Source organism: Blennius ocellaris, assembly GCF_963422515.1.
Source record: "Blennius ocellaris genome assembly, chromosome: 10".
NCBI classification, from domain to species: Eukaryota; Metazoa; Chordata; class Actinopteri; order Blenniiformes; family Blenniidae; genus Blennius; species Blennius ocellaris.
Window position 1 is genome coordinate 7,338,549 of NC_137659.1, and position 12,404 is coordinate 7,350,952.

The 12,404-nt window shown below is 40.8% G+C and overlaps 1 protein-coding gene across 1 annotated transcript; it reads right to left on the reverse strand.

Annotated features, from left to right (window-relative positions):
- Positions 1 to 7,299: 7,299 nt before the first annotated feature.
- Positions 7,300 to 12,046, reverse strand: cyp7a1 (cytochrome P450, family 7, subfamily A, polypeptide 1; the record flags this gene model as incomplete). The annotated part of the gene is made up of 8 exons (XM_080504064.1): positions 7,300 to 7,675; positions 8,589 to 8,767; positions 8,875 to 9,005; positions 10,113 to 10,312; positions 10,413 to 10,607; positions 10,699 to 10,908; positions 10,999 to 11,239; positions 11,964 to 12,046. 8 exons carry the CDS (start codon positions 12,044 to 12,046, stop codon positions 7,373 to 7,375), a joined length of 1,542 nt encoding a protein of 513 aa, XP_080360190.1. The 3' UTR covers positions 7,300 to 7,372.
- Between the last annotated feature and the right edge of the window lie 358 nt (positions 12,047 to 12,404).

Genomic DNA, 12,404 nt, shown 5'->3' on the forward strand with positions numbered 1-12,404 from the left:
AATCCATTTGGACAAATCCAAACGTTTTCAAAGAGTAGAAACAATTTGGTGGTTAATTGCATTACGGGTTACCAATATGCCGGTAACTCAAAATATACTGTATGTTACTTTAGGAGGTCTTGTCACGCACCATTCAAAACCACATTACGATGAATATGTGCTCAGCTTCTCTTGTCAGTTTAGAGACCACTTCAGGTGCGTTTCCCCAAGCAGCTACTCGACTGGGTTTTATTCTTTTCCATTACATGTTAGTCCCTGGTTCCAGGTGCCTTTCAGTACCTACTTGGCCCGGGATTTCAAGCGAGCTGAAAATGTGACGTCGGCAGACAGCGGGAGACTGATTGAACTCATGCTCCTCAGGTATACGGATTAATTTAAGCTCTAAAGGCTGCAACAGGATAACTTTCATGCTGCTTACAGAGTGAACACCTCTCCCCGGCGCTAACCAGTGGGCGAGACGTCTCTGGAGGGGATTCATGCATGTACACGTGACAGTCAGAAACCTGTCCGTCACAGAGGTCTGAGGTTGTTCTGTGGAGGGTTCGTCAGTTCATGCGGACCCTCGTCAATAACATGTTTGCTCCAGGACATTGTTTGAACAAACGTGACAGTGAGGGGGTGGAGAAGCGGTGGGGAGAATATTACTGCTCGTGGGTCTCACTGTCAAACGAAGGTTAAGCATGACATGTCACACACGTGACATCTCACATTTTCACCTTTCAACCTGCATTGCCCCCACCCAGTCATCTCAGGTCAGGCCAGTTAACAGTCTCATCAGCAGCAGCGTTCTGCAGGGTTTAACAATCCATTTGTGACATGGTCAGAGAATGTGTCATATCTAATGTTTGGTGTAAAATGTGAATATTTTGGCACAACCAAGCAAATCCATGTCATTGTGAAATGCCCAGCACTGTAGAGAAACAGCATGATCATCAAAAGTTTAAGAGAAAACTTACTTCATTTCCAGTTAAACTCATGTTTGGTGTAGTACCATCTTATAGCAGCAGGCAGTGCTACACAACTGTCACCAGGTTTCCTCCTCTTACTTATGCAACAACTTTATCAGTCCCAGTCCCAGAGTCACAATCTTGAAATAACTCTATACTAGTGTAGTATTATTTGTTTAAAAAAAAAAAAAAGGACGACACCATATAGGAAGCTAGCTTGTAGCTCGCAGTCTGCTCGCCTGCGCCAGTAGCTAAAATTCACAGCATCACTGCCAATCTGCCAATCAGTTTGCTGTGTAGTTTCATTCATGTTTGTGACAGTTACATTAAACAGACTTTGAAATGTCCCACTGTTAATTCCACATACAGATACAGAGTGCCAAGTTGTTAGAGTCAGTCAGATGTGACCAACATGATTTTTTTTACAGATATTAATCTGTATTGGTGTGACATTTGTTGATACCAGCTGCTTACTGGGCAGCAGGAATGTGTGGTCTGTCTCCATTTCTTGAGGGTTAGGGTTAGGGGGAAGCTCCTATCATCACTTTAGTGGCCACGTTCTGTTCGAAGCTCAATACTTTTACAAACACAGCTTTACACACGCTCCTCTGGTGTTTTGCTGGAGCCTTTCAAACCGATTCATCCATATTCCTTTCAATCTCCTGACAGAGTCAATATCAGGGGGCGAGGGGTCTCTGGAGGGGATGCACGTGACGGTCAGAAACCTGTCCGGCACAAAGGCTGAGGTTGTTCTGTGGAGGGTTAGTCATTATCAAGTCAGTTCATCCGGACCCTCGTCAATAACATGTTTGCTCCAGGACATTGTTTGAACAAATGTGACAGTGAGGGGGTGGAGAAGCGGCGGGGGAGAATATTACTACCGTACACTCACTTTGATACAAAGGTACATGTCACTCCTCTGATAGAAAAGAGTTGCAGGAGTGTGACTTTCACCCTTTCACCATTCAACCTGCATTATCCCCCCACCCAGTCATCTCGGGTCAGCCCTGTTAACAGTCTTATCAGCTGTCAGGCTTGATGGGACTCTCTTTTTGCAAGGTTTAACAATCAGTCATTCATTCATTCTTGTTAATATTGTGTAACATCTTGTCAGAGTCAAACAAATCCATATAACTGTAAAATGCCCAACACTGTTGATAAACAACAGGATTTTATTCTGTATTTTTTTTACCCAACCGACCACCATAAAGATAATCTAAGTGCTGCATTTGACATTATTGATCCTAATATCCTACTACAGAGACAAACAGACTGTCTTGACCAACAGAGTCAAAAGAAGCACTAAGATTGAGCAAAGTCAGAACTGACACATGTCTTTGAAAACTTTGACAACAGATGTTTCTTCAACTCTGAGTTTGAAAAGCAAAGTATCTCTTTATGAATGCCGTAATGAATGTGTGGATGTGTTCATCTCCACCTACGTTCTTTATTGAGAGCGTTTGTCCTCATGGAGCTTTAATCTCGTCGTGTACTGCGCCACAGATTGCTTGACAGGAAACTGCTTTCAAATTAGATAACGTTGCATAACCAGAAGAGTAATTTGCATAAAGAAAATACTGTGTTGCTTCTGATGGACGCTTCGAGTTAAGACGGTCTTAACAATGTCCACACCGTTGCTTTTTTTCTGTCAAAGGTAACATCTCATTATGATTTCTGACTTTCTGTCATTAATGAGTCATTATAATCATTTTAAATTGAAACGCTGAGGAGTGTTTTGATTTCATCACACCACCTGTGATTACATACAAGACAGGACACATGCATGCACGCACGCACACACCGGAAAGCGGAGGAGGAAAGTGAGTGACAAAGCAGAGATGACTGAGGCCCTTTTCAAACGAAAAGGCATAATTTCTGTGTTTTTGTTTCTGAAAAGTTTTTGGTTTACATGGAAACATTATGAAAACAATGTCGGTTTTCACAGAAATGCCCGAAAGAGTGAAAACAATGTGGTTAGTGTGTTGTTAGTCATTTGTTTTTGTAATGAAACCACACACACATGCCGGAAGAAAATACATTATAAAAGTCACATGTTGAGATCAATCTTGGTGTTGAATAACTTGTAACCTACAAGTTGTGGAGGATAACTAACCCAAGAATCCAGAGGAAATGAGAATAATGAACATAGGAAGTTCAAAACTTAGTTTGCATCAAAAAAGAAGAATTAACATGATTGTCGGTAAAAAAACATTCCATCAGTTAGTGAACCTTCAATGCATATATAAAACATTTATATACAGTGGCCTCTATCGCATGAGAGGTTTAGGTGTGTCAAGTAAAAGACCCTGTTTGTTCACACCCTCATCTCTACTATTGTGGACCCCTAAACAAAGCACCTGATCTTAATGGATCAATTTAAAAATTATTTTGTTAATTAAAAATGTGAATCTGGTGAACAAAATGGAAGAAAACCCAAAACAATGTGTCCCCTTTTGAAACGTTGTTGTGGAACCGGGGCCTGAGCTCAACTTGAAACATTAATTGGAAACATGTCACAGATCTTTTTAGCGTGTGTCTTCAACAGAGATGTTAATGCTCAGTCGATCCCCACAACTTTTCTTTGTCGACATTATATTGCCTGTTTATAGATTTCTAACTTTGACTATATTGTTTTTGTTTGTTTCAAATTCATATTTATTTGCCATAACACACTGGTATATTCAACAACTTCCTCCACCCACATGCCCAACTACACATTGTTATGCTTGTTGGTGACGGTTAGAAGATGAACATTTCCTGCTGATCATTGTCATGAAATACAAACAAATGGTCATTCAAAAAAAACAAAACCCTCATCATTGCATGTGATTCTATTCGTGGTAATTTCATCCTTAAAAACACAAAGCAAACTGAAAGTGAAATCTATTGCATAAGTGTGCAAGTCAACTTGTACGAAGAATAATTCGGCTGTTTGAGAAAGGGTGTGTGTGTGTGTGTGTGTGTGTGTGTGTGTGTGTGTGTGTGTGTGTGTGTGTGTGTGTGTGTGTGTGTGTGTGTGTGTGTGTGTGTGACCTGTCCCATTTGACTGTAATTGTAGGTGGTGTGATGACATTTTTGAAGCCTGGACCTCAGAGTTGAGTCACCCACTAATTACAGAAAGCGAGAAACCATAATGAGATGTTACATCTGACAAATAAGGCAAAACTGCAGCATGCACATTTTATACACATGAGTTCTATTCCAAAGTAACATTACAAGTTACATGTTTAAAAATTCAGTAACTTTCTAATAACGAGAATTGAGATGTGTGCTGATGAACCCAGATACATTTTTCTCCTGTGTGGAAAAAGAAAAAGAATTGATAAACTTTTCTTTGTTTTTGCTTTTTTAAACACATAATTTATTTATAGCTTATATTTTATCAACTCTCTTCAACTCTCAGCAGCTTTTGTGTCAAGGTCATATCAGTTTTGGTGACATGTTGAGAAATCAGGGATTTTGCATGTCACTGTTTAAATAAAAGGGGGTGGGGAAATCAACCTTTGATGCTTGTTTGTTTGAATTCTCAGAAGTGAAAAAGGTTTCTCTCGCAATTGCGTGGAGCCAGAAAACCAAACATAGAGAAATGTGTTGATATTGATCTGGACGTCAACATTTGCACATGTGCAGCTTGATGGAAAGAATGTGAAAGGGTTCAACATCGTCATGCATGCATGCACAGTGTGAAAATGGTAAACATGTTTACCTGTGAATATCTATCTTCGTTTTGTGGCTGATACCAACATTTCAAGAGATATTTGATATATTCTAATGGAATTTGACTGCTCTTTCTCCAATAATGTGACATCATGACGCACGCACGCACGCACGCACGCACGCACGCACGCACGCACGCACGCACGCACGCACGCACGCACGCACGCACACACACACACACACACACACACACACACACACACACACACACACACACAGAACTTTGTGACTCCATTGTTGAGTCAGTGTGACTCTATAAAAACTGTAAGCTGTGCACAAATGAAGAGTTCCCCTCTTCTGTCACCACACCTGACAGGAGGAAGACGTTGCCCTGGTTCTATATTTTTCTTTGGACTGGTCTGTCAAGATTCTTCACGGTGGAAATGTACTCTGTTCCTCTTATTAAATTACTAGAAGGTGAGAGTTGACCAACAATGACTTACATCTAAATGAAAGATGTTGAAAAAGGCAAACATTGATTTGATTTATTTTCCCATTTGAATAAACTATCAACATTTATCTGCTTCCTTTCTCCAATGTTGGGCAAATTGCTAATTCCTCAATGGTTAAATACTTGCAGTTATTTGATGAAGTTTCCGTCAGTGTGGTTCATCTCAATCATTTGCACAGAGCTGCAATACTCCAGTGTTAGAGAAGCTTTCAGCCTTGTGTCAGCCCACTCAGATGACTTTACCCATTAAGTTCGGCTGAAGACACAACGGTTAGTGAGAGGAAGATTCTCCATGAATGGCCGTCAAAAGAAATTCACCTAATAAGTGGCAGCCACCTAAAAGTTAAGGTGTCATTTACACAACTTTTTAAATACCATGTCCATTTACATTGAACTGAAGGAAATGCTGAAGATGATGAAGTTGGGCCAGCAGTTGATGCTGTTGTTTGTTTTTGGAATGAAACTAAATGCAAGCAGAGAACACTACACTATAAGCATCAACTGTGATGAGAACACAGACAGACAAAGAAGTTGGATCATTATTAACAGTGAGTCTCAACTATAAAACTCTCAAGTCCCAGGTGAATATAGACTAAGAGTCATGGCACTGTAGTAAAACATTCTTGTTATTGTTCATCTAGTCACGCATGTGGAGAAGAATGATTTACTATGGCTGTGGGTCACACACAGTAGCAAAGTTTCTGTTGTCTGCACGGAGATGGAGTCAGAGCATTTTTTGAAGTTTCACATTGGAAGCTGCTCTGAGAAAGCTGTGTATTTAGTGGCTTTGAGCGACGTTGTCTTGCAAACATAATCCCAAAAGGCAAGAAAATCTTAGCGTTTTAACTTTAAAATGTTGTGTAAATGGGCCCCAAGGTAAACAACCAACATGCAGACAGCACTGACAAAGTTAATGTTTTTTTCAAAGCTATTAATGCTGATAATACATTGATAACATGTTAATGTTACTCTCAAGGGAACATCTTTCCTGTTGCTAGATCATCGCAGTTTAAGGCAGGCTACAGATACTACAATGTTTGGCACTGATTAATGCTGCACCCCAAAATGTTATAATAAGGAGGATCTTCTCCTCCAATAAACAGGAGCTTATTGAAATTGATACCTTATAGGGCAACATCATCAACTAATGTGTGCTTAATGACTGTTTCTTTAAGACAAAAAAGTTCATTAACCATATCTACAACGCAGATAACTGATTAACCTTAGAGGCCTCACTCCACAGATTGTGTGCGTCGCGTTATGCAACAACTGGTGAAAGAGAGCAGCCAACAGGTACAGATACTAATCAATACAACGGTTCACACTTTACTGATGTGACTGTATAATAAGATTAAGTCCCTCTTTATGAGTGAAGAGGATGTGAAAGATGCTCAGAAACAGCATTTAGATTTTCATTTTTAATTGAAAAATGTACAATTCAACAAAAATAAAATGTACACAGTACAAAGTAGATAACATAGTAGTAAATGAATGAGTATTCACTACATTGTGATGAGAGTTTCACAAGTCAAAAATACTCCCATGGTGAGAACAAAGCCATTTCCAGCAAACTTGGGATCTGGTATTTGGTTTGGCAAAACTGATCAATTTTTAAACGTGTTAAATAAGGTGCACTCCTTCACGTTATCTTAATAACCATCACGAATGCTTAACCGGTGCACCTATAAGAAGCGTTCAGTGTGTAGATTTAATGGAAATGTTGGAGAGATGTTTGTATCCTTTAAGGGAAAATATTTCTTACCACCATCCAACTTCAATCTTTTGTTGTACCATCCCACCATATTTTGAAATGTGATTTATTTATTTTTTTAACCAGTTGGAGCTATGATCTGTCTTTTTACTATTTACACATACAATTAAAAAAATAAAAATTTTCACAGATTGAGGTTGAGATTGCGATTCATTGACATGATTCTGTGGAACTGCAGAGAAGGAGTGTCACTTCTCCAGGTGAAAAAGAGAAACAAAATTGCCTCAATCCTTCATATACCTTCACAGTGTTGGGTAGTTACGCTCTTTGCTATTCTGTATTGTAGTCACAATGACCCTTCTCTTTAAAAAATCCCTTTGTCTTTCCTGAGAATTGAGGATTACATTCATATCTACAATGTGTGTTTCCTTATGCAGTTAATAAAAGCAGCAAAAATACAGAATTCAGTCTATTTACATATAAAGTGAGGCATCATCATAAAATATACACTGTTTACATGATTTGTTTCAGTCACTCAGACAGAGCCTAGTGCTGCGATTTCAGTTTGTACCTGAAGTCCACATCATAAGTCGGCTGGAGTATTCCCAAACCAGCACGGGACTGGTCAAGAGGGGGGGCTTTGATAGCTGGGTCTAATAGTTCCATGTCAAAGTAGGCCAGCACCAGACTCAAAAACTCTTTGATCTCGTAGATGGCGAAGAATCTTCCCGGACACTTTGTGACCCCGGAGCCGAAAGGCAAGTAGGAATAACGCAACCGCCGACCACTGTGGTGAAATACGTTCTTCACCTGGCCCTTCTCGTCCAGGAAGCGGTCAAATTTATACTCCTGTAGGAGGAAGAGCAAAAAGAGGAGGACAAGTTTGAGTGATAGTTCAGTTTTGCATTCACTAATGGACACAGTTATAGTTTATAAAGTCCATTTAGACTCATATGTGATGAGGACATGAACATTTGGTCACCAAAATCAAAGCAATCTGAAATATTTGAAACATATGTTCCTGGCATTGAACCTTTTGGCACTCCACTTGGAATTTTCGGTTTTATACATACAGAAAACAGGAATTGCTATCAACCATGGAAAATGCTCGCTGAACAGTTCTCTGAACACACGTTTTTCATGGGCTCTACTCATGAAAGGTCTTGTGCCGCAAGTTACTTTGGGCATGTCAACTTTGACCAACAAAAGTAAATATTTTCATCTTTGAGTGAGAGACAATATATAGCCTAAAGAGAGTTTATGGCGTTGAGGTATCACAGAGAAAAACCCCTAAACTTAATAAAGTCATTGTGACTTTCAGTGTTGTTTTTGCTACAAACTAAACATTACTGATGTTTGACTACAACCACTAACAGCAAGCTCAGCCCCTCGGTCTGTGGTCTACGGTCTACAGTACACATAGGGCAGTGTATAGATAGATGCTACGTTTGACGCAGAAGCTGTGTGGATAAACTTTTGGTTTATCCTTTATGTATGGGGTATACTGTAAATCAGGCTTAATGGCATTCAACATGTACTTGTTGTGCGAGCAGAAAAAAGTTAGTATATTTATTTGTACTCTTCCTTTAAAAAAAGTGGTATTGCAGCATCCCTCGGTTTTTGTCAGCAAAACTTGTAGACACATGAATTCATGTACAAGCCAAGGAATGAACAGGTAATACTGCCGTCACTGAGCAGCAGCATAAAGGTCTTCATTCACAATCATTAGAATGTTTGAGAATGTTTTCGGTCAGGCTCTTACATAAGGATCCTCGTAGATTTCTGGATCGTAGTGCAACATGGGTGGGTACAGGGCAATGACGTCGTCTTTCCTTATGCGATAAGCTTCCTGGTTATCGAGATGAAGCAGGAAGTCCTCTTTGGCAACACGCACATTCATGGAAGCACTGGAAAGTCGCATGGCTTCTTTAATGATGCTGTCTGTTGGTAGAAGAAAAACAAAAAAGACCGTAAAATTAAACATTTAGGTTATAAAATATGAATGGATGAATTATATCATCCTCCAAAGTTGTTATGCAAGACCGTACCTAAAATGGGCATGTTGTCCAGCTGCTCTCGGTTCAGGTTCAGTTGGGGGTCACTGGGGTCAACACTCAAACCTGACTCTGTCAGGATTTTCTGCACCTCCTCACGGGCTGCTTTCAGAGCATCTGGACTCCTGCACACAGATATAAGGTCGTATATGAGAATAATCCATCTTTTACACCGCTGCATCCTGTTTAGGGCCAACAATGTCTGGAGGCATGGAGTAACCAATATTTGCACCATGGGACCTTCTCACGAGCAATATGTTGGAAAATTGCCTCAACATTTCATCTGTCCAAAGCACATTTTATGTTACATATTGTCCGCCAAAAAGGCCAAAGGCATTATGATACTATGAGAAGTGCTGTGCTTTGTCAAAATGTTACAAACTCCAGAAAAGCCACAGAAGCAGCACCCAACTCAATGTTTAACCCTGTAGTCTGAGTCTGTCTCCAGTTCACTTCTGGTGGTTCAAAAGAAAACCGGACGACATGTGCAAGTTAATGAATATGGTCATTCTGAAATCATGGGTTAAACCATAACTGATGTTGGGCTCGCAACAGTTTTATTAAGAGTTTGAGTGGATAGTGTGTTGTCTTCCTGTACAGTTTCAAAACAGTCTGTACATTCACTCTGACCAGCCAGTCCGACTGGTATTTGAATACATATATTTAGCAATAACTTACTCGCATACTATGACTAATTAGCTACTTAAGTGTGTGCATACTTGGGAGTGTCAGCCACCCTAGCTCCGGGCTATCTGTGAAAGACTGCAGTCCTTTCTTTCAAGTAATCACCCAAACCTCACAATTTGCAATGGTTGGATTTAAACCAATATTCATGTCAAGTGCAGAGAATGAGTACACACAAGTACACATGAGAGTTGTGTACACAGCTTTTCTTATCAGCACACCAAACTCATTTCTTTCAATTTATCACTTCTGTTAACACTTGAAACGTTCTAGGTTTTAACCTGAGCCGTAAAGTTTTTAATTGGCAATCGAGCCATATAAGCTACTAGGCCTTCCAGGAATTTGGTTGTAAATTAACATAAGGAGTTTTGCAAGTAGCTTTTCTCAAGTTGATTCAATTGGTAACAAGAAAGAATAAAGGTGTGGTGGATGATCTTTACCCCATATTGCTCAAAAGGGGAAATCTACAGCAGCAACATCAACCTCATCAATGTGCTTCTATCCAAGCAGAGCTCTCCATATCCAGAGAAAGAGAAGTTTGCACATACCTGATCATATAAAATAGACTCCAGAAAGTAGCAGGCAGGGTGTTAGCTTGTGAAGCCCAGAGCAGAGCCACGTGGGTCCTGGCTTTGCTCAGGTCATTGAAGGTAGACAGGGAATCGTTCAGGATCATCCTCATGGTGATGAGATCAGACATATTCTCTCTCTTGGACAGGTTTTCAGCATGCATGGTCTTTGCCAGGTTCTATACATTCAAGGAATACAATACAGGCACCGTAAAACATTAATGATGATGTGAACTGTGAAGATTTTAATTTCTGGCATATGTAGGAAACCATACTAACCTCTCTGGCACTGTAGGCGCTCTTGAACACATGGATAGGCAAGCCAGCCACAAGTGCTGGGAAGATCTTGTCAAACTCCTTGAAGTTCTCCAAAGCATTGAGGACCAAGGCTTTCTGGGCAGCCTGCCGAGCTTGGCACTTATCATCACCAAACTCTTTACCAAACAGAGTCAGGTAGCCAGATTCAAACATTACCTGAAGAAGAGTAGGACAGAAAAACCCATTAAAGATTGTTGTACCTGATACAGATGCTCAACGTTTTCTTTTAAAAGGACCACTCACTGACCTTGTAGCAGAAAGCAAAGATGCCATCCACCTCCCAGTGGTCCTTTCTCGGACTCAAGGTGCCAGACTTGAGCATGACGTCCTGCAGGTGCCCCATCATGGACTCTATCAGGGAGGGCAGAGCTTCTCCCTGCAGGGTCTTCAGAAAGGTTTGGTGGAGGTTCTCTGTGGTGTGACCGTGACGAGGGTCGAAGCTGTCATGACCAAACGCCTGCAGAAGAAAGTGTACAAGATGGCATGTAAGTCTATGTTTGGACTTGCTGGAAGTGTTATGAAGTCAATAAATGAAAATATCTCGTGCCTTGACAGATGTAGCGAAGTGGAACTTCCTCCAGTCGAGGTGCCTCCCCTGCCGGATGACGGAATAGTAGGAGAAGGGGTCACACAGGAAGTGGATGTACTGGCCGGCAATCTTGCACGTGAAAATGTGCCCGTATTTCTTCTGACGGCTGCGGAGGAACTGCAGAGGGTTAGCGCCAAACTGCAGGGCGCAACCCAAGTAGGGGATGAAGCCGTTTTCAACTGCAGGCTCGCCAGGTTGCCTGTGAGCATCAGCAAGAAAGAGACAAGAAATAATCATAACGTAGAACCAACTTTGCATTTCATGATCAAAATCGCTTCATCTTCAATGTGTACAATGACGTCAATTCTGTGGATGTTTACATATGTATTCCAATTGCCTCAGGCATTTTTCACACATGATTACTCTGCAATTGGGAATACGGAATTTCGTCTGACTTACTGAAATACAGTTTGTATCGGTTGGCATGTAAAACATGATTTACTGATGTAGAAAGCATTATAAAACTTTTTTTTTTGGTAAGGAAATTCAAGCATTGTTCATATTCGGCATGGGGCTTCATAGATCAAGTAATTGAAATGCTATGTATGTGCTCAGTACTTTACTACTCCACAAACAGCTCTCCAAAAAAAGAAGCTTAAAATAGCTGAAGATATATTTGACAAAAGTACATGCATTTTACTCTTTCCATGTGACAGGACACTGACGTCTGTGTGACATGCGTGTCTAGTACAACAACAGTTAGCTGCCTCCTCACTCCGATACAATATCAGAGATGCATTTCCTTCACTCTCAGCATTTGATTAATTATGATCATTATCTTGAGGAAGTGGTATCAACATCAGTGGCACAGTTAGACTAGTGGAAACATAAACACACACATACATAGCACACTCAGAATGACAGTTGTTCATGACCATGATATTCTTGCAGCCGGTTGATGAAATGTACATGTCATGTCTCACCTGCGCCTTATTCCCACTGCGAGCCAAAGGATGCAGCACAATCCCACCAGCACTGCCCAGATCATAGCGAAGCTGATTACCATGGTGCTGATGAGAGGAAGATCCAATGCAGCAAAAAGTTGATGATCACTTAAAGATAAAACTGAGAGGAGCAAACCAGAGTCTGCTTTCATCCAGTCCAAGAGGAGAAGAGCTTCCAGCTGTCACCCGCTCACGACAAGTGCTGTTGCAGTTTGCCTGTATGTCAGTGAGCAGTTGTATGACAGCAGGCAGCACGCCACGCTTTTCTTTTTTATACCTGCCTCTTTCCTTAGGGAGGACCCAAGGGCGTTATCAGGGCAGTAATCATGATGATGTAACCAGAGGAGTCAGCCTCAGCCAGGTCACACAATTTGCAGAAGTAACAAGAGAGGCTGTTTTTTTTCCTCAAATTTGTTATGC